A 27,912-nucleotide genomic window follows, 5' to 3' on the forward strand; every position below is an offset into this window, starting at 1 on the left:
AAAAAAGAAATGCTAAAAAGTTGTTACATGTAATTGAGAAAAAATAAAAATTAAATGTGAAAAAATTAATCATTTCATCATTTTGACCTTTAAAAGAAGAAGAAAAACAAAGGTCAGTTTGGCCAGATCAGAGTGCAGGGAGGGGAATGTACAATGAGGTCAAGAAGAGAAGTTATGGCCCGTTGATTTTAAGGCTTTAAAAGCTAAACAGAATTCATATACTGAGAGTTCTGGGAGCGTAGGAGCTGGTTTTGTATCTCACCCATCACCTAGCATGGTGCCTATTTCCAAGACTTATTTCATGAATGAATGAATGGAAATTGCAATTTACTTGGCACATTACTCTTGAATTTGTTTAAACAAAGAAAAACACAGCTTCTATTTCTTCTGAAACAAATATTTGTTTCACAGAAACCCAGATGCCCTTGAGTTACTTCAGAACTCTATACCAGTAGCTGGTGTGATGGAGAGAGCACTGGGCCTGGAGTCAGGAAGATCTCAGTTCAAATTCAGCACCACTAGCTGTGTAACCCTGGGCAAGTCACTTAACCTCTGCCCGTTTCCTCAGCTGTAAAAACAGGGATGATAATAGAATCACCCACCTCCCAGAGTTGTGAGGGTCAAATGAGATATTATTTGTAAAGTACCTGACACATAATAGGCCCCATTTAAATCTTATCTATTCTTCTTCTTAAACATGATCAAGGATCATGTCCTTTAAAGTAACTTTCTCCAAGTTTGAGAAGACTTATGTGAACTGATGCAAAGAGAAACAGGCAGAATGATTACATGTAGATGGAAACAATAATAAAACAAGCAAAATGGAATGCTCTAAAATTATAATGACCAAGCTAGGCCCCGAAGATTTAGGAGAAGACAGCACCCAATCTTCTTTGTAGAGGTTGGGGCCATGTATGTGGAACGCTGTTTGGTTTTTGTGGACTTCCCCCAACCCCCACTTTCATATCTTGTTACAAGGGATGTGTCTCTGGGAGGGGAAGGGGAAGGAGAGGGATATGTTGGGAAATGTAAGTGATGTAAAAACAAGAGACATCAGTAAAAGTTTATTCTTTAAAAAGTTAAATTATATCTCCTAAAATGCCCAGCTCTTTAATCAGTTATTATTATTATTATTATTTTTAAGCAATCGGGGTTAAGTAACTTGCTCAAGGTTACACAGCCAGTTATTTCTGGGTGTGGTGCTGAGTGTCTGAGCCCGGGATTCGATCTCCAGGTCGTCCCAACACTGGAACCAGTGCTCTTACTCGCTGAGCCACCTGGCCGCCCCTTAATCAGTTATTATATGGTATGTGCCTCACATACAGTAGGCACCCGATGAATGCTTGTTGATTGTGTGATAGTCTCTACAATTCTCATCTTAGCCACATGTTCCAGCTCATAGATGTCCTTCCTAATACATGCTTCTCCCAAATGAGCACAACATAGCCTTGGTCTAACTGGGGCAGGGGTGGCATCATTCCTCATATTAGATTATTAATGCTAGCTAGCATTCAATTTGCTTTTGGGGCCTGTCATGTAACACTTTGGACTAATAACGAGCATTCAGTCTTCTAAGAAAACATGATCATAGATGTAGAGCTGGAAGGGCCGTCCAACTCCCTCATTTTACAGATGAGGAAACTGAGGCTTGGGGAGATTAAGTAACTTGCCCAAGGTCATGCAGTTAGTGTCAGAGGGGTGTTTGAACTCATAGTCACTCCTGGATTGGATCTCATTCCATCACACAATGTTGACTCCTACAGCCTTCAGCTGTCTCATGCCTCCCTCCATCCCATACCTGTATGGTGGATATGGTTGAAAGAGTAGCATAGCTCTGGAGTCAGAAGACCTCAGCTCCTGCCCCATCTCTGATATTGTGTGACTTTGAGCCTCCACAATTTTTTTAAATCAGTGGGACCTCTAAAGTCCCTTCCAGTTGGTCAGGAAGATATGGATTTCAAATCTTCCTTCTGATAGGCAAGTCACTGAACCCAAGCTCAGTCTACTCGTCTATAAAATGGGGAGAATCCCTTAACTATCTAGCAGGAACATTATGAGGCTCACTGCGCCACCTAGCCGACCCCCAAATAAGCCATTTTCCATCAATATCCTAGCCTTAGCAGCGTCTCAGGGTAACTGATGAGAATGCCTATAGTGGTAGGTCCAGACAGACTAGACACAATGAAGAAAGGCAGAAGCAGGGCTCCACAAGGAGCAGTTAGAAAGGCTAGGCTGCTCCTTTGGGGTAACTTATTCTCTGAGAAAACAAACACTAACTCTTCAAGTGTGCAATAGCTACATTCATCATTATGAGTGCTGGTAGGGATAGTCACCCCACATCAAGTACAACCCAATATACAAGAAACGTTGTGAAGTTAGTGGGCCATGAGAAATGACGAGCAGGCTGACTTCGGAAAAACCTGCAAAGACTTAAATGAACTGATGTTGAGTGAAGTGAGCAGAACAGGAAAACACTGTATACGGTAATAGCAACACTGTGTGATGACCAACTTTGATAGACTGAGCTCTACTCAGCAATACGATGATCCAAGACAATTCCAAGATTGATGATGGAAAATGCTATCTACATCCAGAAAAAAAATATGGAGTCCAAATACAGATCAAAGCAGACTATTTTCTCTTTGTCTTTTTTTCTTTCTTGTGGTTTTTCCTTTCTGTCCCGATTCTTCTTTCACAAGCATGACTAATGTGGAAATATGTTTAACATGATTGTGAATGTATAGCCTATATCAGATTGCATGCCGTCTTGAGGAGGGGGAAAATTCAGAACTCAAAATCTTATAAAAGTGAAAGTTGAAAACTAAAATAAACTTAATTTAAAAAAATTTTAAAAAGTAAAAAAGTTAATTTGAAAACCCTGGCTTTTAAAAGTGATCACATAATTCTTAGGAAGTTGAAATAAAAGAGGGAAAATTATTTCTCTTTAAACATGTCTACTTCACTCATATTAGAAATGAATTTAAAGAAATTCAAAAGCGTTTATAACAGTCATGACTTAGCAGTTTCTAAATGACAGATGAAAAGTTCTTTTTGCCCTAATGTAAAATCTCAGCAGGAAGAATATGTCTCACCCTTTCTATGTCTAATTAAGTTGTTAGAGGTTTTCAAAAAGAAATAATCTTTGGTACAGGATGCTTTATGTAGAAACAAAAATTATGTAACCAATTTACTTTGCAATTAATTGTTACCCTAGGGGATCTAAGGAAAGGTTTAGAAGTTTGCCATATTTTAAGAAAGGTAGAAAGTATATCAGGAGACAGATTTAAAGTGTAAATTTATTTATTTGTTTTTTGCTTTTTAGAGGGGGGAAGGCATGGCAATTGGGGTAAAGTGACTTGCCTGAGGTCACACGGCTAGTAAGTGTTAAGTGTCTGATGCCAGATTTGAACTCAGGTCCTCCTGACTCCAGGGTCAGTGCTCTATTCACTGTGCCACCTAGCTGCCCCTAAAGTGTAAATTTAAAATGTAAATCTCTAAGGTGGTAACCAGGACAAATATTTCAAATCTTGATTTATAATGGTGATATAGTGAAATTTTCAAAAATGAAATTTATTGCTACTGTTTCTTTTTTGATGCTGAAGTGGAAAAAGATGAGATAAGAAATTAATTCTTTTACTCCTGAAGAACTGGAGAGTAATTTCTAATAGACAAGTTATTTGAATTTTATCCATGTAGAACATCATCCATCTACTGGTGGTAACATGGGTACTTTAGGAACAGTGCGTGCGTGTGTGTGTGTGTGTGTGTGTGTGTGTGTGTGTGTGTGTGTGTGTGTGCTTTGGAGAGAACAAGCTTTTGTCTATGTAGACAACTTCTCTCTGGCAGGAATGGCAGAACCACTTGCTAGGATCTTCCTTTTGGACAGTGCTGTAGGTCTGATGTGGTGCTGTGGAAACAAACCATAGGCCCAAGATCAATCTCATAATCACATCAGCTCTAAACATTTTTTGTTGTTTTTCTTTCTTTCTCAATATGGGGTGGTGTGGGAGGGAAAGAAGGAAGATTTTCATTATTAAAAATAAAGAGAAGGCAGGGGAGCCTCAGGGATGCTCACTCCTCTCTCTTCAAGAATTGAGACATGGGGCTGAACTTGTAGCAACCAGTTTCACTTTTCCTAAACTCTTCTGTGTTCTAGGCATACCAGGTGCCTAGGTAGGAAGCACAGTAGTTAAAGTGCTGGGCCTGGAGACAGGGAGATTTGAGTTCAAATCTCACACAAATTAGTAGCTGTGTGACTCTAAGGAAGTCACTTAACCTCCTTCCACCAACTGTAAAATGCTGATAACAGCACCTACCTCGTGGGGGTGGTGTGAGTCTCAAATGCGCTATTTGTAAAGAACTTAGCAGTGTCTGGCACACAGTGGGCAATAATAAATGTTTGTTGTCCTTTCCGGAGACATTGCTAGGTAACGGTGGAAAAGGAGATACTCGAGGAAGGGTTTTGTCAGTGACCTCAGCAGAAGAAAGGATTCTTTGCTTTGCTGTATTTATTTTATGGGTGAGAGGGTGAGGAAATGCTCCCAAAGCTCAGCCAGGAAATGGCCACAATAACCACTGCTGACCCTAAAACCACTCCAACCTCTAACAATCCCTTCTGAACTCGGGGCTCGCCTAGTAAGCAAAAGTAACAGTTCTGTCTAACTGTATGTCCCTATCGTGGCAGTGGGCGAATGACAGCCCCAGGCCACTGCCTGTTTTTGTCTGGCCATGAGCGAAGACTGTTTTTCACATTTTACAACAAAGTTTTATTGTAGTTAAAACTGTAAACCACCAGGTGGCGGGTGTGACTTGGCCCAGGGCTCTGGTGTGCAGAGCCCCCACATAAAAGATCAAGGGGTACAGCAGCCAAGGGCCAAGAGGTAATAAATGTCCTTTCTTTAGAGATGTTATTGTTCTTTCCATGTGCAGGTCACCTCAGTTTGGTGACTTTTAAAAATGATGACCATAAAGTAATTCTTTTTGGTGAACCAGACCTATCTAGTAGCATCTTTGGTCAAACCAGATAAATACCTCTCACCCTACATCTTCATGGCCAGCTGTCTGTCACTCCTTGTTGGAAAAATAAAGGTATGATGTTACTACCCGGCTCCCTTTGGCTTGCTGGATCTGTGATCTAATGAGGATGCACACTCCCCACAAACCAGGCCCCTCTTCACCCATTCTCATCCTCTCAATTCTCTTCCATGTCCTTCCACAGAATCTCCCTCAAGCCCCGCTGAACAACCTGCAAAGAAGGTCTTGGCTCTTGGGGGTCCTAATGCCCGACTCTCTCCCTTCCTGTTCTGTGACCAGCCCATGTCCTTTCCTGCTTATGCTCGCCTGCAAGGACACTTTTTACAGAACTGCTTCCCTGTTACCCACTCCCCCTGCCCCGGCCACCACAACACCCCTCAGCATACCAAGAAATCAAGGTTTTTTTAAAAAAAATCAATTCAAAGTCAATATGAGCAGAACCTCCTTGGCGTTGTTTCAGATTGCTTTTTTTTTTTTATTAATACACTTACATTAGACTTGAAATCTGCAGTTCCTGAACATACCAGGTTTAGTATTCCGCAGTTTTAAGTCGCGTCTAAAGAGGTACCTTTAAGTGAATGAATGATGCATTCTATACTTACTGAAAATATAATACAACAGTGAAATGGATTATTTAAATATAATTTATACACATACTGATTATGAAAATAGATCTCTTTCAATACAATATTCTACTTCTCTGTCTTAATAAAAAATGATAAAGCAAAGAAAATAATTCATTTTTGAAGTTGCTTTCCCTCAACTACAGAGGTCCGGATCTCCTCTCCTTATGCACACACTTCATCGTTAAGGAAAGCTTTGCATATGTAGAAAAGACTAGACAACATAAATATTGAACCCAAGTCCTTCCTCCTACAGGAGGCAAACATGTCAAATAGTTTACTGCCCAGGGCTGAGGAGTCTTTCCTTCCGAGCCTTGAGAACAGGCCCTCTGCCCAGTCTTGGGAGAGCTAAAATCGGGACATGAAGTCACTTGTAAGCAGGACAGGCCAGATCTTTGCCAAGGAGAGCCACAGGTGCAGACTGATTGGCATCACATCTGGCATCAGCCAGCTGAAATTTGGGGGGAGGTGATCTGAGTGTCAGTTTCAATCCTTGAGTCCCCATTATAAAGTCTGAACTGCAATTACACTGTGTTGACTCCCAAGAACGTAACTTCCACCTATTCATTCCTATTTCCCAACACTCAATGCAATTGATTTGGATTTGATTCACCACTCCAGAGTGGCGATTGTCTAGACTGATCAGCACCTGCAGTGAATGACTATTATTGATGCACCTTGATTTTTTTTGGTTATACAAGCATCTTTGTGTGCTTGACTGTATGAGATAACCGGGCCTGTGCAAATCAATGAACTGTCTGCTTTGGGGATGAGGGGAACCTGCTTGGAGCAAAAATCCTTTTGAACCAGGAATATACGATTAAGTTGCAGCTACATAAATCCCCTGCTCTGAGAGTGAAGACATCCTTCTTTCTGCATTCTGAGCTCGTTTACTAGAAGCTCAGTTCTGGCACATTTTAAAAGATGTCTACTCCATCCCACCACCTGAATTCAAAGATATATAACGAAGCCCCTCCCTCCCCCTCCCCTGCCCTCCCTGCCTCAGTCAGAACTGAGAATTTCTTTAGTTCAGCTGCTGTGTTGCTCAAAAACAAAATAAACATTATGAAAATGTACCTGAAAAGAGAGGCTTGGGGAGCTCTGCTCCACCACATTCATATATTCTGACAATTTATACAGGCAATTAAAGTAACAGTAGCAACTCTAAAGCTACCTGCAACTTCAAGAACTTTATCCCCTAATTGCACAAACTTTTAACAGTTTAAATATCCATATTGCATCTAGAGATTCAATAAATAATTGCATATGTTGTGCTTTTCATAAATTAAAACCCTCAATGAATTTCAAACCAAGATGTTGTTTCCATAACATGCCTATTTAAAAGCAAATATACTATTCTATACTATTCCTGACTAGAAGGCCAGGCAAAGTCTCCCAGCCCATTCGAAAGGCAGCAATAGAATCTAATTTTCATTCAGCTATTAAGTAAATGCTTCCTCTTTACAACTGGAGGAAAAAAAAGAAGGATTTTTTTTTTCCTTAGGCACTACTGAGAATATACATTATTGTCTAACTGCTTTATAATTCTTTTACAGTGTTATTTCTTCTAGACTACTGAGTAGGTGAAGAAAAATGTGTCACAAGGAAAACATTTCACATCTCCTCTTGTTCAGGATAAATCACCTAGCCTCTGGCCCCTCGAAGGGGCACCTTATCTGACGCTCTGGGACATGTGCAATGGAGTCAGCATCTCTTCAAAAATGGCGCCCTTCACATTGGAGCCTCTCAAGTTGGCTTCTTGGAGATCACAGCCCGAAAGATCACAATTCTACAAGGTAACAACAAAACCCAATGAAAAACTGAAGAAAATAGATGAAACTTTAGTTGTTATTATTACTATAATCACAAAAAAGAGAACAACTTCCAGAGCATAGCTTACAGCTTACAAAACCCACAATATAAATCAAACTGGTATCATTGTCCTCATTTCACAAATAGATACACTGAGGCACGCGATCCAGGGGATTAATGACTTGCCCAAGGTAACAAAGTATATGCCAAAACCAGGACCTGCAGACCACTTTCATTCTCACTCCATGATCCTCTCCATGTTCTGGGAAGCAGATGCCAACTCTAATGGAAAATGGCCACCCCCACCCCCCAGAGCCAAGTTATTCCGTGGACTTGAGTTCTACCCAAGGAATCTAAACGTGATTGTGGTTCCTAGTCCCCTCTGCCTGAGGGTTTGGTTGTTTATCACAGGAACCCACAGTGGTGAAAGAGGAAGGGTTTGGTGGTGGTGATGACTGGTATGCTTTAAAACAAGATGGCAACAAACTCTTCTAATTGCAAACCCTAAAAAAATTTTTTTTTGACCACGATGAGTCTTAAACAATCAGGGAAAATCAATGCTTTTATATGTATAAAGTAACATGAGATTACAAAGGAAACTCATTCTAATGAAATGAAGATGTTGGTTTTTTCCCCGTCCAAGTTTGTGGAGCCAACCCTGATGCTGTGAAGGAAGGCCTGACAGTGGCTGCCACCCTCTGACCAACCAGGTCAGTTTTCAAGATCAAATGACTGTGGGCATTTCCATGGTGAGGGTCGGAGATGCTTGATGAGCTAAGGGCAGGAGGAGACGGGGGAATCCTACACTCCTGAAAGATGTACACTTAAAATAGCGATTGTAGGCCTCTAGCACATCTAGAACCTATCATGGAACCCACGGCTCTTTTTCAACTTCGAATGACCTTCTGTCTGGTAAACTTTCAGATCTCAGGCACTCTCACGAAGGTCAAACGAAGCTTGGCAGGCGGCACTTCTAGTGTCTGTCCAGGCGTGTATCCAGTCACTGAGTCTGGCTGGTGAGATCCTGTCAGCTTAACATGTAACATGTAAATGGAGAATCCATAGACTACATGTTTTAAAATGGCCGATTAAAGGTAAGAGTGTCAGTTTGGTGCTGGAGTTAAGTCTGGACAGGAAAATGAATTCCCAGAGATTTATCCTGAATCTGATGCTAAACAGAGATGTCACTGAAATGACTTAAATTAGCTTAAAGAATCTGGTCCTGTTGTAGAAATTATCTTAAGAAAATTAAAAGACTTTGGAATACTATAGCTACTGTTCAGGTCACATGTGTGAAGGCCTCAGGGAAAATAGGAAAAAGAATGAAACACTTTCAAATAAGTAATATTTTATATATACACACATGTATATATACTGTATATATATATGCATACACACATGTATATATCTATAGTTATATCTACATAAAGATCCTAGAACTAACATCTGCTTTGTAAAACGTTTTAAAAAAAATAAAGAATTGTCCCTCCCACTTCTCCACGGAGATGTAAGACCACAAATGTACAATAGTGAATATAATGTTTGAATTCTTCAGCAAATGGGGCAATTTTGTTGAACTTTTTCCTTTTTTTCTTTGCTATGTAGGATGTCTCTCTGAGAGAGGAAAAGGGAACGGACATAGTGGGAAATGTAGGTGATAGAAAACAGCAATATTTTTTTAACTGAAAAAAAAAAAACTGAAATGAAAATGTTCTTTCTAGTTGTGGAAGCAAATGACTTGAGGCTACATAGCAGCTAGTCTCTTGTTCAATGGCTGGATGGTAAAGCAGGGCCAGCTCACCTCTAAGTCTGTCCCTGCTAGGGTGGCTCCCCGCAGGTTACAATTCTTCAGTTTTGCATTTTTTAATGTAGCAACTCGCAGGTTGATCCCAGTCATCTGGCTTCCTTCCATATCCACGCCTTTCAAATTAGCACCTAGAGATGATAATTTGAGAATGGTTTCTACTGACACTGGACTCCCACCTCCCCAAACCACACAGGGATTAGTCAATTTACAAATGGGAGTGGGCAAGCAGATAGAAACCTTTCTACAAATTAAAGCAGAATTTTAGTAAATGCAAAGAAATACAAAGTACGAAAGGCCAAAGTTAATAGCCTCAAGCAGTTGGGTAAAATCCATGTTTTTATATGTACAAAATAAAATACATGAGATTACAAAGGACATTATTTTATCACCAGTCCAGACTAAAATGATAGAGGAGGTCCAAGTTTTTGAACTACTGGAGCAAACCTGAAAGCATCTAATCTAAATAACAACCTAACAGAAAATCTGAAATTCTGAAGGTTTGTGAGCTCGGAACATAAGCAGTACCCCTGGCAATTCGGATGATCACTTCTGTAAGGTAACTGAGATACGTCTCCTCTGACTCGTGACTTTAAGTGGAGACACAGAAACAAATGGTGACTTGTCCATCAACAACGAAGATTCTTTCTTTATGGAAAAGCATGAAGGCTTGTTTTTAAAATGGAAGTTACCCCAGACTGAAGCCTTGTTGAAGAGAGCTCCTCCCCAACAGGGGAGAAACACTGATCATGTGCTTGGGCGCATGACTGCCCAGCACCTGCTAAGCTCATTACGATAATTACCTCGTCTGATCCTCATAACAACCTTGGGAGGTAAATGCTGTCATTACCCCCATCTTACAGATGAGGAAACTGAGGCAAACAGAGGCTAAGTGACTTTCCCAGGGTCACACGTGCAGGAAGTGCCTGAGACTGGATCTGAACTTAGATGTTCCTGACCCCGGGTCCAAGGCTTGACCCCCTGAGCACTGCCCATCCCCATCTCCTTGACTTCACTGTGAGCAGTGGCTTCCCCAGGAAAGGCCCAGCATCCTCCACTGTGGGTCGAGGATTTGACATGACATCTCACCTTCCAAGTTGGCTTTAAGGCCTGAAGGATCCTCAAAGTTACATAGCTTCAGAGATGCCCCTTCTGCATTAGAACAAAGCATTTTCACCCCCTGGAGGTTCGCACACTGTCAAGAGAAGAGAAGATGCCCCCATTACAAGGAGATTGTAGTGGCCCAAGCCACACTAAAAAGCAGCAGAACACACCTGGCTGACATGGCCCTTTCCAGCACAGATGCTTTTGTTACAATCCCCTCTTTGCTGCTTGGGTAGAACAAGCATCATCAGAATGGGCCCTTTGCAGGCTTGGAGCCTAAGGGAGCGAGACACTCAGGAACCCCCACCCATAAGGGGCTGAACAAGCACTCGAAGCCCCGCGTGCGAGAAGCAAGCATTCTTTCCACGTGGCCCACACTGCCTTGGATACAATGACAACAGAGGACATTAGTTCTGTTCTCCTAGTAATAAACACTCATACTCACACTAGTCAGCATTGAGGAGGTTAGCAAACTAGTAAAGAATGCACACTCTTGACATCTAAAATAGGGTCTCAGATAAACCAAGCCATGAAACCTGGTCAAGGTTTGTATCTCACAGTGGGCCATTCACAATCTGGGAGCACGAAGGGCAGATGCCCAGATTTACTGATACTTATCAGTACATCCAGCACCAACAGAATGGCTTGGACTTCCAAGATCCTGTGATCATCCCTGATTTTAGAAAAGTTCATTACTTAACCCAACAGCTGCAGAGTCCTCTCCTGCCCTCCACTGCTGACCAGAGGCTAGTACAAGTTCTTCTGCAACAGCGACTACTACAGAATATTTTCAAAATGTGAATTCACAGACTCACAGCAAGACTTTAGCAAATATGATCGCTGTCATACAGAGACAGGAGAAAGCTAAGAACGCTTAAATGCTAGAAAGTCTGGAATTTGAGAATGAAACACATTTCTGCAGCAATGAGCCTGGCATCATTCATTGTATAATGATAGCCAGTGCTGAGTTTTGTAAGATAGGGACATACTGGACTTGGGGTATATCAGCATCTCCAGCTGGATATCCCAGTATCACCTCAAACTCAATGCCTCAAAACAGAACCTAATCTCAGTTGGGCTCCCACCCCAAACTTTGTTTTCTTTTTTTCTTTTCTTTCCCACCCTACCCCATTTCAGTATCTCAATTCACTACTTCACCAAGAAGACTGAAGGCTTCTCCTCAGCCCTACCTTGGGCACTACTCAGAATTTCTCAGCATTTTAATAATTCCTTCCTCCCACCCTCTTGTTGCAAAAGACATCTTCCGACTTTTCCCTAAGGCTAATCTCTACAGTTGTACCCATGATCCCACCCTCTCCAAATTCCTCCAAAAAGTTTACCAGCATCATGCACATTTATCTTTTCTCCCACTGGCACCTTCCTAGCCACCTACAAACACACTAAAGTCTCCCTGATCTTCCCCTAAAGTCTTCCCTTAACTCTACCATACCCTCTAGCTAGTCACACATTTCTTTCTTACCCTTCATCACTAAAATTCTTAGAAAGGTTCAATGACTGCAATGCCTCGTAAGTCATTCTCTTTACATCTGGTATCATTCAATCTTGCTAACATCAGCTCGTGTTTTCCCCCTATGTACATTCTTTCCCAAGATGCCTTCACTTGGGCTATCCTTCTCATTCCCTCCCCATCTTCCCCCTCTAATCTGTTAGTCCCTGCATCCTCCATTTAGATGAGAGACTTTTTGCCTTAGTTTGCTGTGAACCAAGCCTCTCAGCCATCTCTGAACAGTTCTGCCCCCTTTCAGGCTTTCCCTCATTAAATGCTAAGCTCAAGAGGGCAGGGAATGTCTTACTTTTATTTATGTTCACGTATATAAACACACACACACAAACACACACCTCCCTCTCCACCCTCAAAATGCTGACAATGTACTATCGCTGAAGTTTTTTATTTTCTAATTCAGACCTTCTATCGACCATAAAAATGGACAACCTGATAAAGGACATGACAGTGTGGCAAGTATGGCCAATTTCCACCATTTTTTGCCTTACTAGTTAAAAGTTACTGAATCTGGGAGGTGTATGTTTAGCACAGGTACCAATTATAGTAACAAATCAGCAGCTTTCACTAGAGTAATCATCATTTTGATAAGTCTTTCCTTCACAGAAAAATAAAACACGATGGATGTGATCACTTCTGGGAGGTCAAGTACTACTCTATTTCTATGTTTATATCTCTAGGGCCAGATAACATAGAGGGCACTTAATGAATGGTTACTGAATGATGGATTCCTATTCACTGGTCTTCAGATATGACACAATAACAAGTTAACAAGGATTTATAGAGTACCTACTATGTGCCAGGCATTGTGCAAAATACTGAAAATTCAATAAAAGGCAAAAAACAGATCTTGCTCTCAAGGAGTGCACAGTCTAATGGGAGAGACAATGTGTAAATGACTATGAACCAAAAGCCACATCCAGGAGATCCTAGAGATAATTTCAGAGGAAGTACACTAAGACCGAGGCCCGGGAAAGGCCTCCTGCAGAGACTTGAAGGAAGCCAGGGAAGCTGGGAGGGAGAGATAAGGAGAGAGAGTTCCATGCCTGGAGAACAGACAACGAATATGTTCCAAATCCCTGTGTTAATGAATGAACTTGCTCTTACATCAAGCACTGATCCGGAGAGATCAGCTCGTTCAAGATTTGCACAGCAGAGATTAGCATGTGCAAGGTTGCATCGACTTAAATTGGCCATTTTGAAGTTTATGTATCGAAGGTCCAAACGAGAAAGATCAGCACCACTGAAGTTTAGACCCTAAAAGAAACAACAAATAAACTTTCACGAGTGAAAGTGAATATTCCATTTAACTTTCCCTCTGGAAATACATCCAACAGACACCACGCCATGCTGATTCTGAGGAGAAGCAAAGGGAGCAGTTTGGGGACTACTGCAGAAGGGAGTTGCTAGTAAAAGGGCAACAGATAATAACAACTGCCTCTTCGATGGCCCTAAATGAGAATAAAGGGCACTAAGTTAAAATAGGAATAGCTTTTAAGTATTTTGTCAATTCAATGAATGGCAAAGAAGGTTTGTAAAAAAAAAAAAAAAAAAGGACCTCATGAGTCTGCTCCAACCAATGTTATGACAAAAAAGGAACAGCTGAACACGGCAACCCAAGCAGCCTTAACCGACCGGGTGTGTGTGTGTGTGTGAGGGTGAGTGCGTGCGTATGTGTGTGAGGGTGAGTATGTGTGTGAGTATGTGAGAATGTGTGTGTGAGTGTGTGTGAGGGTGAGTGTGTGTTTGAGAATGTGTGAAAATGTGTGAGTGTGTATGTGAGTGTGCATGTGTATGAGGGTGAGTGCATGTGTGTGAGTGAGTGTGAGTATGTGTGTGTGTGTGTTGCTCTTCATTGGTGTGTTTTACACCAGTTAGGAAACTGCATTATTTAGTAACTCAAGGATTTTTGTAAAAAGAAAAAAAAGGTAACTGCTATTTGGGATTAAAATGCGGATATGTTTAAGATTTTTTATCTGTGTTCAAAAGGAAATTAAACAAAATGAAAGGAAAAAAACACACAAGGTTTAACACAACTGTTTTCTAAAACATTCTGTTGAATGACTGATTACGCTGCTAAGCGGAGTGAATGGCTGATAGGAAGACTGCCCTGCGTACCTGGCAACGCAGTTCTGACTTGGTTGGCGTGGCAAGCAGGAACCGAACAAACTCCTTCCGAGAGATGGGAGAGTGGTCTTCTGGTGGTTGAGAATTCTGTAGAGAGAAAGCAGGAAGCCGTCAGTCTTTTCTGAGCTAGCGGCAATCCTGTAACGGTGCTCTAAGTCCTACTATAGTATAAGTAAATATTAAAAAGTACCTTGATTGCCACTTCGAGGTGTTCAATCAACGAGTCAATACCAAAAAATCTGGCTTCTTCTAACACACCTACCAAAGCAACAACAAAAAAATGGGTGTTGCAAAAAAAAAAAAAAAAGGGCAGCAGTCTCCAATCATCTTTGATCCTTCATCACTTAATGCAGGATTTCTTAAAGGACATAACATTTAGCAAGCAGATTACTATTTAACATGGAAGAGAAGCCAGTAACATACCACACATCCCAAAATGAAAAGAGAATGAACTTTCGCAAGTTTTTACTTTGTACAAGGGAAAAACATAAAGTTAAATGATTACTAGATAGGATCTAAGTAAATATACATTTCATACACATTTCTGATCATTTCTGTAATTATTAAATTAGAAGAAAGAAATCCTCGTTAACAAATATGGGTACAGTTATGTTAATTGCTTGACTGGGATTCTAAGAAAAACATTCAATCACATAAAATCCTAAAACTCCATTAGCCTTCCAAATAGAACAGAGATAAATAAGGTTTATAAGAAGTTTCGCCCCCACTTCTTTCACATTTTTGAGATGATAGTAAAAAGGATTCAAATTGTGATGGCCCTCATAATGGGCCAATGTAGGGTACTCTATTATATACTTTTCTTAAACTGATACAAATCATGTGAATCTCTTTGAAATGATTCAGGAAGTCCATTTCCTTATTTAACAGCCCCTTGTCATAGCATGGTAATGACCCAGAGCACTGTGGCCTTTCACACAGTTGTCGAATCAGTCAGAAGTCTGAGTGTCTTCCCTTATCCATCTCCCTTCTCCCTGTCAAGTCAAAGGTCTCGATGTACAGCCATGATTCCACAGCATGCTGTCTTCTCCAACAGATTTCCCCCACTATCGTCTCCACTCTCACCAGTCTTCAGTCTCTATCAGCCAGCTGCCTAGAAGGATGCTCCTATCTCTCCATCCCCACTAGTTATTATCTGGATTTCTCCTCTCTTTTACAGCAAAGCAAACTATAATCTCTGCACCCACTTTCTTTCTTTCTTTTTTTTTTTTACAGCAATTGGGGTTAAGTAACTTGCCTAAGGTTACGCAGCCAGTTTTTTTGTGTGGGTGTTAAGTGTCTGAGGGTCTCCCGACTCCAGGGCCAGCGCTTTACTCACTGCGCCACCCGGCCGTCCCACCCGCTTTCTTTCAAACCTCTGTTCTCTAGCAGCTGCTTCACTGCACTGCTTCAGCCAAAGTCACCAGTGAGCTGTTAATCACCAACTCTAAAGGCCTTTTTTTCAGTCCTCATCCTTCATATCTCTCTGCCACCTCTCCACTGTCTATCCCCCTCTTCTCGACACTATCTTCTCTCTACATTTTCATGCCATTGCTCTCCCTTGTTCTCCTTTCGGCCCGCTTGAAAGTTGCTCTTTGGGTCTCCACTGCTGGACCTTCCACCATTCCTGGCCACCCCCTTCCCTCCTCCTTCTTTACCATTTCACTTAGTGATCTCCTCAGCTCCATGGATTCAATGGTCAGGCTCAGCAGACAATTCTCAGAGCTATTTCTCTGGCCCTCATCTCTTTCTTGACCTCCAGTCTCACTCACATCAGTAACTGCCTCTTGGGCACCTACACTGGACGTCTTAAAGAAATCTTAAATTCAACAAGTCCAAAACTAAACCCATCATCTTCTGTCCTTTCAAGGGCACCATCATCCTCCCCCCATGTCCATTGTCACCTCTGTCCCACCTCTTGCACAGCCCCCCTTCTCTCCTCTGACACTTCCGGCCCCTGGTGTAGGCCCTCACCACCTCACACCTGGACTACTGAAACAGTCTTGTGGTACGTCTGGTACGTCTCCCTGCTTCAAGTCTTTCCTTATGCCAGGTCATCTTCCGCTCAGCCACCAAAGAGGTCTTCCCAAAACAGAGCTCTGACCACGCTGCCTTCTTTTCTCAAGAGTCAGTAAGTAAATAAACACATATCATGTGCCAGCTCTGTGCCAAGTGCAGAGAATACAAAGAAAGGCTGAAGACAGCGGGTGCTCTTGAAAGCCTCAGGGAGACAATGTGCAAACAGCCACACATAAGCAAGTGACATGCAGGATGGAGGGCATCCTGTCTGAAGAATGGCAAGGAAGCCCATGTCAATATACCCCAGTGTATGCGGGAAGGGCCGGTGTTGGGGGCAGCTTGTGATCCTGGAGGCAACAGGAAACAACTGCAGTTTACTGAAGAGGAGGGAAAGGAAGGAGGTGAGTGAAGGATAGACTGGAGTGGGGAGAGACCAATGGCAGACAGACCCAGCAGCAGCTACTGCGGTAGTCTAGGCACAACGGAATGAGGGCATGCACCAGGGCAGGGTCCAAGGAGAGAAGAGAGTATAATGAGAGAAAGACTGCAAAGGTAAAATCAAAGGGCCGAGGTCACAGATTGGACGTGGGGGAGAAGACACTGCGGAGGCAAGGATGATGCTCAAGCTTGGGGGCTGGGCGACTCGGGAAAATGGTGGTGCCCTCCATGGTAATGAAGAAGTGGTTCAGGGTTCAGTGTGAGATGTCTGTGGTTCATCCATTTTGAGATGTGAGAGAGGAGGTCAGCACAGAGGTTACAGCTGGAGACAGAGATTTACGGATCATCAGAAGAGAGATGATAATTTAATTCTTGGGAACTAATGAGAACACTAAGTGAAAAAGCATATAGCAAGAAGAGAAGGGGGCCCGGGATAAAGCCCTGCAAGTAACAGAGTTGACAGGCATGACCCAGACAAAGAGGAAGCAAAGCATGAGCAGTCAGGTAGGAGAACCAGCAGAGAGCAGTAAGTACCACAGAAACCTAAAGAGCGGAGAGTACTGAGGAGAAGAGGCTCAAAGGCCCAAACAGGTCAAGAAGGATGAAGGCTGAGAAAAGGTCATCAGATTCAGATTTCTATTACATCCTCAGGAGCAAATATCAAGTCCTCTTTCTGATCTTTAAAACCCTTCCCAATCAGCTCCCTTCCTACCTTCCCAGGCTCCTTAAACTTTCCTCCCCTCCATAAACATCTAGGAACACCAAGTGTCTGGTGGTTCCCTAGGAACAGCAGCATGGCTGCCCTCATGCCTGGAATGCTCTCCCTCACTTCAGCCAGTAGGCTTCCTTCAAGATTCAGTTCCAATCCCTCCTTCTCTCTGAGATGCCATCTCCTGTCATCCTGATCGATCTCACCACTGGACCCAGACCTTTCCATTTACACTGGTTACAGCTAGTAGAACTGATTGCATGTTTCCTCCCCTATAAGAATATGGCCTCAAGGGCAAGGACAGGGTTTTTTTGCCTCTCCATATGCTGAGTATTTTGCATGGAGTCTTACAAGTCAGCACAAATAAATGCTTGCAGACTTGATCTGCCAGTGAAATTTGTTTCTGAAGGGCTGTCAGATTGTAGACTATTTTCCAGTTTATACTAATTGGACCTATCACGAGAGGAGAATACGACAAATAAATACATCTGTACCTTGTTTTATACAACACAGATGTTCATGAAAAGCCTTATTTGGAAACCGAACCATACCTGAGCACATTTAATGGGGGAGAATAATCACTGGACCTGGCTGGTAGGAAGGTGATGAAAATCAGGAGGGCCCCAGGGACTGCTGAGTCATAGTAGGACTGGAATGAGGAACGCCTGCAAATGAACCCACCTTTTTTATCTCATGAGGCTTTAAAGCAGGAGATTTATCTAGCCTAATTCCCTTATTTTCAAAGATGAGAAAAGCAGTGTCTTGTCCACAGTCACACGGGCTCTTTTGTTTGTGCGTATTAATGTCATTATCAAAATCTTATGACTGTATTTTTGGGGAGAGGTAGACAGCTGTTGGAAAAAAAAAATCAAACCACCTGTAACGTCTTCTACCCCTGAAATGAATAATTGACTTGTTGTTTTGAACCATGTCTCTCTATGTCATGCAGGCTGGAAGTACAGCAGGCAGTCCTGGGCCCCACTGGGCCAGCCTGCCCCTACTCCCAAGGGCTCCCCACATTAGGCTGGACTAGGTGACGATGCCCACACTCCACCCACCAACAGCCTCAATCTCAGCCTCCATAGGAGGAGGAACTGAAGGTATGGCCCCTGGCCCCACAAATGACTAGGCCTGCCATGATGCTTTAAAAGCCTAGAAAGCACTTTACACATACTGTCTCATTTGAATAACCCTCTGATGTAGGCGCCATAATCTTTAATTATTCCTATTTTACAGACACAGGTTCAGTAGAAGGCAGTGTGATGCAGAGGAAGGACCCCTGACTTTGGAACCTGAGGATCTGGGTATGAATCCTATTTCTGCCATCTACGACCTCTGAGCCTATGAGTAAGCCTCGGTTTCCTCACCTGGTGGATGAGGGACTGAACCAGATGACTTCGAAGGTTCCTTATACTCTAAATCAATTATCCTATGACTTGCTCACATGCACACAGTGACTGTCGGAGGCAGGATTCGAACTATATTTCTGACTCTGAGCCTGACTGTCTAGGCATTCCACCTCCCGTCTTCCAAGCACTTCTTATGAAGCCAACTGGGTAGTAACAGCATCTTCCTGGGACAGGAGAGCACTCAGTGGGGGAGGAAGACAATGTTTTCTTTTTTCTACAACTGTTGACCTTGATTTGGAGAATTAAGTAGTAAGATAAGCATATGTTGAAATAGCTTTGGGCTTTTAACAGAAGTTTTACTAGTAAAAAAAACAAAGTTTCCAAACTTGGTTGGTACATGACTAAAGAGAAGCCCTATCTTCCCCAAAAGGAACTGCTCTGCAATGGTAAACTCAACCATGGTTTGTAGCTCCTGGGATATGTGGCTGTGTTCCCACACCTTTCTCTGGTGAGTTGTCTGTTTGCTAAATAATACTATATTCTGACTGCTACTGAATGCTATGTGCATGGGTGTATGTGTGTGTGTGTGTGTGTGTGTGTCGGGGGGAGGTGTTGTAAACGACTCATCTGGGTCCTTCTTGGCCCAAGGGCACAGTCAGGTGCGACAGGTGAGTTCACTGAGACAAATTAAGGCTTGATTTCAGTTGCTCCAAAGCAGACTAGGCTGACAAGGGCAGCAGAGAGCTCTTCCCCCATTGGAAGCTTTCAAGCGAAGGCAGGATGCCCTTTGGAGTATCTTATTTAAGAAATGGGAGCATTCCTTGTAGCTATGGAAGCTTACCAGAACCTTCTTTTCTAAATAATATTACGAAATAAAGACTTCCCTTCTAGATCTATAGGAAGGTGAGGAAGAGGTTGAAGACAAAAGGTCTTTCTTCGGGAAATGGATTAAGGCCAGAAACCAAGCTGAACAAAGAACCTTTTCTTGGTGACCTCCTCCCTGGAGCCTGGACCACGGACTGGACTAGTAGACTATTTCCCCACCTTCCTTGAGGCCACGGGTTGTGCTTTTCCCTTGAGTTTGCATTCCCAGTACTTAGCACACAGTAACATCCATCCAGCTCTCCCTTGTATTGGTCTCTCTCCCATCCCCAGAAAGGATAGGCCTCCCAAGGGAAAAATGCCTTTGGAAAAGATCTTTTCAATCCTCAAGGGCAGTGGTCAAGGAAAGAACTGAGAAGCTCAAGTTGAAGATGAGGGGACTGTGATTCTGGAATGCTATCCCCAAACTGTATCAGGACATTATGACATTTTCCTGGTTCAATATTCCTACAGCTGTCATTTCAGTTTGCCTTGGGGTAGAGAGATGTTTCAAGGCATGGGGAGACTACGGCCATTGGGACATTTCTCTCTCCGGGCTGGAAATGCTTGGCTTTAGAATAACGTTAAATAAATAAACATTGTTTCTGAAAGGCATGCCTAAAATGTAGAGAATTTTATGAATGATTTTTCTTCCATAGAAGTAGTATTGGAAAAGATTGTCCTAGCAGTTGGAGGACCAGGAAATGTTTCATTTCGAAGGTGTTGAAAAGTTCTCAAAAGTTAAATTTTTAAGACACAGAAAAGTTGTTATAAAAAAAAAGTCCCCTTTATTCCCAAGGTCAGCTTGTGGAAGAGGGAGACGTATTTATTTGCTCTTCCTTCTCCGGAGAAGTGGACTGGGGGTGAGGGGCCAGGAAGATGGACTTCTAAACTATGAGATTTCAGCTCAACAGAAGGAATTTCCTTGGAGCTAAAGTTGGGTTGGCCTTTGGGAGGCAGGAGCTCTTTAAACAGTGGCTGAATAACCTGTAATCAAGGCTGGTGGAGAAGGGATTTCCTATTTACTTTGAATTGGATTAGATGGCACCTGAGGCTTCTTCCCTGAAATTCTAGGATCTCCTGCTCTCTGGGGGGCCCCACTGGTATCTACCAGCTTGGGGATCTTTTCCCCAAGCATTCTCTCTTCTCTTTGTTGGCTGCATCACCACTTCCTCAGCCTGTGACACCAGTAACCTGGGATCTGTCATGGGATCCCCAATTAATTAGCAGTAGAAAGGACAAGGGGGATGATCGAGTCCAACCTTTACATTTTGCAGATAATGAAACTGAGGCCCCACAGAGTAAATGCCTTGTGCAAGACTACAGAACCAAGAGGAAAAGAGATGGAGGACAGCAAATCCCAGGCCTTCAGCTCCCAGTCTGAGCCTCTTTCCACTCCTTCACTCATTGCTAAATGCTTCGGACCCAGCCCTGATACATCCTACCCGGCTTCCTCCTCTCTATGGATTGTCTTGCAAAATTTAAACTCTTGTGCCTGATACCCAAAGGCCTCTACACCCTCTGGGACCCTGCTTCGTCTTAAAGTGCTACCCACCACACACTCTAGGCATGAATCAAACCACAGGAGGAAGAAGAGGAGGAGGAAGGGGAGGAAGAGGAGTCGGAGTAGGGCAGCAGCAGAAGCTTTTGCTGTTCAGTCACATCTTACTCTTCATGACCCCATATGGGATTTTCTTGGTGGAGATATCCTTCTCCAACTCATTTTACAGCTGAGGAAACTGAGGCAAACAGGGTGAAGTGACTTGCTTAGGGTCACACAGCTGGTAAGTGTCTGAGGCCAGATTTGAGCTCAGGTCTTCCTGACTGCAGGGCTGGCATACTGCCCACTGTGCTACTGAGCTGCAGCAGCTAGCACATCTATAGAACTTTAAAGTTTGCCAAGGGCTAGACAAATATAATCTCATTAGATCCTCACAATAACCTTGGGAGATGGATGCTATTACTATTATCCCCATTTTATAGAAGAGGAGACTGAGGCCAGCAGAGGTGAAGTGACTTGTCCAGGGCCACACTGCTAGTAAGGGACTGAGGCTAGATTTGATCTCACGTCTTGACTTCAGTCCCAGGGCTCTATCTACTGTGCACAAAGCAAGCACACAATTCTGTCTGCTGAAAAAGTATGTTTCATTTTCCAGTTCTGTGGCTCTGCTCATGCTGTCACCTCTGCCTGAATTGAATGGCCTCACTCTTCCCCGTGTCATCCTTCAGAGTCCAATGAAGGAAGCACCACACTCTCTGTGAAGTTTGTCTGATCACCTGGGGAGAGACAGCCCTCCCCACTCAGACCTCACAAGGCACACTCTTTATAACTCTCAAAGGCACTCAGAGAATATTGAGCATTTCAATGTGTTTGAGGAATCACAAAGGAAAAAAGTACAAGGGATGTCATGAGGGAAATGTGTACCCAGAAAAAATAAGGAGCAAGGACACAGAGCCAGCTGAAGGGAGGCTCCCAGCCCCCGGGGACACAGGGTCTATGGGCAAACAGGGACAAGAGCCCCCCAGTGCGGGCAGCCAGGGATGAGTTGCAATCTGCATCAGTGGAGGGATACTCATCCCTGTGGATGAACTCACAGGTATCCCAGAGTGCTGGAATGCTGCTTTCCGGATCAGAACCAAAGCAGATACCCTGGTTTCACATGGCTTTGCTCCACGGTAGAAAGGATGAACTATGAGACAATAAAGGACTGTGCAATGCTCCTGGGCTCAGTGCTTCTCACGAGTATGAGGGGACCCACACGCCCTCCACGCAGCCTGCCTGGCGCAGCAGATAGCCCTGGGGCCCATCTCCTGGCCCTTTCGGCTTCCTGGCCCAGGTCAGTCTACATTCTGTGGGCAAAGCACATGCAAACGCTATCCTCTTCTCAAATAAAAGGAAATTTTACCATTGCGGGAAAGAAACAGCACAGAGAACAAAAAGGCTCCTCAACTGGGAGGCTTTTGGGAAGAATTAGCTCCCGGAAAGACTTACCTAATAAATTAATGCCATCATTCACAATGAGCTGGCCGTGTCGTAGGTAGTTCAGAATGGGCTCAAAATACTCAGGGCTGCGGTCAATCAGGAAAGCTCCCCGGTGATCTTGCTTATTTCCCCAGGCACCTGCGGTCCCATTAAGACAAAAAAATTTCAGAAAATAGAAGGTATAGTACCGTGACTTTTTCATTCTCACAAGAATTGCTCACATCTTGAAATGGCAAAGAACAGCGGTGTTAGAAGCCACTGTCCCCAGATCCCACAGAGGCTGGGGAGCTGAGTCCTGCTCACCTTTGTCCTTAAACATGTGGGCCAGCATGCTGTCGGGCTCTTTGTTCACCAAAGTGCTCCTAAGAATTCAGGGGAAAAAAAGATGATTTCTCCTTTGTCTTTATAAAGAAACATACTGAGTCAAGAGTCTAGTGGATCCCAGCTGTTCTCTCAAAAAAGGCCACGATCTGACCTGGCAGGACACAACACCACTGAGCGAGCTGCCATTTCTGCAGGTCCTGACTGGCATTTCCTCACACTGATCCTCCTGGGAGGTGATCACAGCCCAGTGTGGGAGATCACTGAGCCCACAACTTTCCCAGACCTTTCAGACAAGCAGCTGCATTCTCTCCCTCTATAAGTGGCAAGGCCACTACCCTTTCTACCTATACTAAGCGGGACAGCGCATTTCAGAAGCATAATTCATGACCACAGAAAGCTTCCTGCCACACTTCTGACATTGTCTCTGAAAAAAGACCAGAGAGGAATCTTCCCCAGACCACAGGAAGTCTTTGATCATTTCTGCTTTGCGAGATCTTAGACAAGCTGTTTCGCCCCCACAGCCTCAGTTTCCTCTCTGTAAAACGAATGGGACAGAACCAAGGCTCCCAAAGAATGGCCCCTCTGGAGCCCAACCACTCCCAGTCAGTAAACTGGTTTCTGGCTGCTATTTATTGAAATCGCATTTGAAGGATCTGTGAGGCAGGGAATAACGTGAACTCAAAGAGCCCTAGTTCATTTACTGCTTCTTATTCACTAGGAAGGCGCACTCCTACCGTGTGGTGGTAAAGTATCGTCCTCCTACATTTAGAGTTAGCCAGTCTGTGTGAGCTCCCGCTGGTCCTTCAGGTGGCTTCAGATCTGTCTGAGGATCTGCAGAGGGAAGAAAGAAGGCACGATGACCCTGGACTTGTCTGCTGGCTCCCTAAGGGATACAGATGGGATCTAATTATCCTCGGCTCTGAGCAACGGGGAGAACACCATAATTATCCCTGATCTGGAGATTAGAGAAGTAGGGGTTTGACTTCCCGAAGCCATGGAAAAAGTGGGGGAGGCACAAGAAGTTCCTAATTTGTAAACAGGCTGAGTTTCTAAAAGCTGTGGTTAGTGCAACTGGAGCGAGGACTGGACTTTCCCAAAGAAACAATGTGAGAAATATGGTGAAGTCTCCAGGCTACCCCACATAAGTTGTTACAATGTACTATGGTTTTCAAAACTATGCTAAGAATAAGAGAAGCCAAGGAAAATTTGGTCCTTCTTTCCCAAAGGCAGAGCCAGCTCAAGGCAAAATTTTGAGATCAACCAAACTTATTTTCATCTCCCTTCCTCCCTCATTGCCTGCTGGCCAGGTCCTTCAGACTTTATTCCTGGCTCCCCTAGCTCATTCCATGGCCGGCCCTACTCCAAAATGCTCCCTGCTTTAAAGTGATCCATTGAATTGTTTTCTCAGTCATAACTGCTTACAATGAAACAAACAAAAGTTTTACTGAAATAACATCTTATTGCAGCTTTTAAATGTTTTGTTTAACAGACCAAATTCTATTTCTTTTGAACTTAAGAGACATTTTTTCCCCAACAGATGATTTCTGCCATTGATTATACCATCAGAAAGAAAACTCACATTAAGTAGAAATATCTAAAATGTTTAGCTTTTAAAAAATTACTTAATATTTTATTTTTTCCCCAATTATATGTGAAAATAATTTCATATTTATTTTTATAAATTTTGAGTTTCAAATCCTCTCTCTTCTTCCTTCCCCTTCCTCCGCATTCAGGCAAGCAATTTGATATAGGTTATCCATGTACAGTAATGTAAAACATAAAATGTGTAGTTATAAAGAGTATGGATATACTATCACTACCAAAGAAAATCTGAAGATTAAAGTTAAACTTTCTAAAAACAGAATAACCTTATTTCTGACTTCTAGGTCTATTCCCATAATTTTTAAACACATAACAGAGTCATTCCCAACAAAAAAAGACCATCTCTTTGGTATGAAATATGCTGCCAAGTCAGAATGTTGACACAAGTATAAAAGACCTACCACAAGACCCTTTTCACAGGCCAATTTTGCCCAATATCAACATTTCATTTTTCATTTCTTCTCATCAACATTTCATCAAAAGAGAGTTTAGCTATTAGGTCACTTACCAATAAATGGTTCTCCTTCACACACAAAGAGAACATCATCATCTCTGGGGAAAAAAAAAGATCCTGTCAGTACAATTTGGTTGGGCCCGGTTCTGAAATCAAAGTAATTAACTGGTTCTGTTGTGAGAGTGGGGATTCTTTGCCTTTTTTTGTATGGATCTCTTCTCAGAAGAATGTTTCAAATGCATAAAATAGATAGTACTACAAAGAAAACCAATTATGTTGAAATACAGTTTAAAAATGTTTTTTTTGAAGTTCATGGGCCCGAGGTAAGAATTCACATGTTAGATAATTCTCAGTCATATACTAATGCTGAGAGGTCAAATAAGTTGCCCAAAATGTTAACACTTAGTTCAAATTTTGCCACCTGTTGGCCTTGAAACATAACGATCCATTTGAATGTAAATTTCATTAACATAAAAAAAATACCAATGCATTCCAAAGACATGGTTAAAATCATAGTCACCTCTTAACCTTTTTCCTTGTTTCATTTTTAATACATTTCATTTTAAAAATATTTTCCCCCTTATTAAACAAGTATTTATGTATGTATATTCCTGAATTATCCACACCAGCAGTTAATGAAAAGCTCACTAAGAAAAAAAAAAGCAAGACGACAAATCTACTGCCCCTCTGCCGATTGCCAATCACTTAATGTTCCCCTGCCTCAAAGCTAGGTGGCATGGGGATCACCACTGCTTGAGATGACCTCTGTCTAAGTCCTCTTCTGCTACTGCCTATCACTGAGGAGACCATGCTACCTGCAAAGCCTTGAGTTAGCAAATCTACTATGAGAGGGCTCAGTTGGGACTTTCTGTTCCGGGAGAGCTTATATTTCTATTAAGAAATCTTGGTTTGGGGATGATTGTAAATTCACTGGGTCAGGCCCAGGATACTACAGCACCTCCTAAAAATGAGAGCCAAAGTCACTGGAAGGAGGCTGGCCAGCCCACGAGCCAAAGGCTCAGCTCCTTAGAATTTAAAGGGATACAGTGACTTAGAGACCAGCTAGTTCAACCCCTCTCTCCTCCTCTGGGTTCTTGCCACTTCACCAGATTACATACAAATAGTACAGAAATTACATTTTCACTCCAATGCTGATTTTTGAATAACTGAATTGTAAACCAATCAATGAGCATTCATTAAGTGCCCCCGAAGTGATACTACTAGGTGATGTGCATACAAATATATATATATATATATATACATATATATATATATATATGTACACACACACACACACACACACACACATCCCTGCTTGCAAAGAGCTTACATTCTAATGGGAGAGACAGGTTATTTGCCAAATACTATAGTGGTGAAGAAAACAACTACTGCGTAAACTCCCAGAGAAGTTACAATGGCTTGACTCATCTGTAACCATGCTCACTGTATCGCCAAAAAGGCAATTTGCAGTTTTTAGGGGGACATGAAAAAAGAAAGTTGCCTCGAGGGTCACAGAGGTCCTTCTATGGCAGGGCCCGCCCTCACAGGTAATGTACTCTTTAAGAGAATGGTAAAGCAGCAAGGACGGATTGTGAATGGTCAGCACAATCAAAGTTAAATTTTATTGGCCAAAATTACCTGATCAAGGCAATGTCATCAATCAATCCACCTTTTCCATTATACACACTTGTTGCTTTGATTCCAAGTTTATTGCTGGCCACAGAAAGCAAGTCTGATAAAGTTCCATACACGGCAACTACCTGGAAAGAAACCATTGTTAGAAAACCAGAGTCATCAGCCATGAATAAAATCCATCTGGACCAGAGTGAGAATCAGCTAACCAACTCTGTGTCAAGAGTTACAACAGAAGCTCTGTGAAGAGAGCCCAATATCAGGAGACACTTGCTTTTCAGTCATTTCCAACTCTTTCTGACCCCATGTGGGGTTTTCTTGGTTTGCCATTTCCTTCTCCAGCTCATCTGACAGAGGAGGAAACTGAGCCAAACAGGGTGAAGTGACTTGCCCAGGATCACATAGCTAGTAAAGCCAGATTTCAACTCAGGAAGGAAAGCCTTTCTGACTCCAGGCCAGGCACCCTACCCACTGTGCCACCTAGCTGGTCCAAATGAATGACTAAACCAGGGGTGAGTGTATGCAAGGAGTATTTTGTTATCCTTTTTAGACCTTAGTTTCTCAGGATCCATGGCCACAAGATATGTCTAGTTTCCAGGTGTTACATAATAACTCCCAGAATAGCCCCAAGGATCCTAGATAGTAATTCCTAGAATCATAGTGATAGACAGGCCTACAGAGGCTGTGCCATGAGATATGGGGTGACAGTGTGAAATTTACTACACTTGCGCAGAATGACGATATTAAGTTAAGCTGTGAGCTTAATGTTGGCAAGATGCCTTCATTGTTGCTCTATAAAGCAAGTGGGCACTGGTCAGGGAGTGGGGAATCCAGAGGGGAACCCATGGGGATTTGGGTAATGCCTCAACCAGCCCCAATGAGGCTTGAGGGGATTGAGGGGAGCACACGAGTTGTGCCTGTCTCGATTGCCCCATTGAGACGTAGGAGTAGTTGCCCCACTGTGAGAAGGGTGATTAGGGAATGCTGTAGGAGCTGGTGCTCCCATTATCAGCAACCCATTGAGAAGACTAGACTAGAATAAAGTAAAATGACTACCCCTCCAAAGCTGTCTTCCTGTCTGACCAGATCAAGGGTGAACCTGTTAGAAGCTGGAGTTCACAAACTCCAGTGCTTCCTGTATGTTATACATGAAACAGCAGGGAACCTTCAGCCTCATGGCCACATGTGGCCTTCTAGGTCCTTGGGTTTGGCCTTTTGACTAAATCCAAGATTTAAAGAACAGATCCTTTTATGAAGTTTGGATTCAAAAGGCCATGCTTGAGGACCTAGAGTGCCACATGTGGCCTCAAGACCACAGGTTCCCCACCCCTGGACTAGGCCTTTATTAAGTGCTTACTATATGTTAACCATCCCCTGGGCTAAGTGCTGGGGACAGAGACAGAAAAGTTCCAGCAGCTCCTATCATAATCAGGGCAGATGACATAAGTTTGGCTGCAAGGCAGATGGAAAAGTTTAGTTGTCCTTAAGGTCCAACAGTGGGGCAACTGGCAAGGCCCA

General features: G+C 42.9%; 1 protein-coding gene across 1 annotated transcript in view; it reads right to left on the reverse strand.

The window, feature by feature from the left end:
• Positions 1-5,484: 5,484 nt before the first annotated feature.
• KCTD9 (potassium channel tetramerization domain containing 9) overlaps positions 5,485-27,912 on the reverse strand; it is a 34,723-nt gene continuing 12,295 nt past the window's right edge. The window contains exons 2-12 of the mRNA XM_069066939.1: positions 26,401-26,522; positions 24,817-24,860; positions 23,441-23,537; positions 22,686-22,744; positions 22,392-22,520; positions 14,217-14,284; positions 14,018-14,113; positions 13,007-13,156; positions 10,363-10,468; positions 9,271-9,404; positions 5,485-7,446 (exon numbers count right to left, since the gene is read on the reverse strand). Of these exons, the coding sequence (XP_068923040.1) occupies positions 7,330-7,446; positions 9,271-9,404; positions 10,363-10,468; positions 13,007-13,156; positions 14,018-14,113; positions 14,217-14,284; positions 22,392-22,520; positions 22,686-22,744; positions 23,441-23,537; positions 24,817-24,860; positions 26,401-26,522 (1,122 nt within the window). The 3' untranslated portion in view covers positions 5,485-7,329. The remainder of the gene's footprint in view (positions 7,447-9,270; positions 9,405-10,362; positions 10,469-13,006; positions 13,157-14,017; positions 14,114-14,216; positions 14,285-22,391; positions 22,521-22,685; positions 22,745-23,440; positions 23,538-24,816; positions 24,861-26,400; positions 26,523-27,912) is intronic.

The sequence above is a fragment of the Petaurus breviceps genome, unplaced genomic scaffold, assembly GCF_028583685.1.
Source record: "Petaurus breviceps papuanus isolate PSGF00001 unplaced genomic scaffold, PetGlider_PUasm1.0 139, whole genome shotgun sequence".
In the NCBI taxonomy this organism is placed as follows: Eukaryota; Metazoa; Chordata; class Mammalia; order Diprotodontia; family Petauridae; genus Petaurus; species Petaurus breviceps.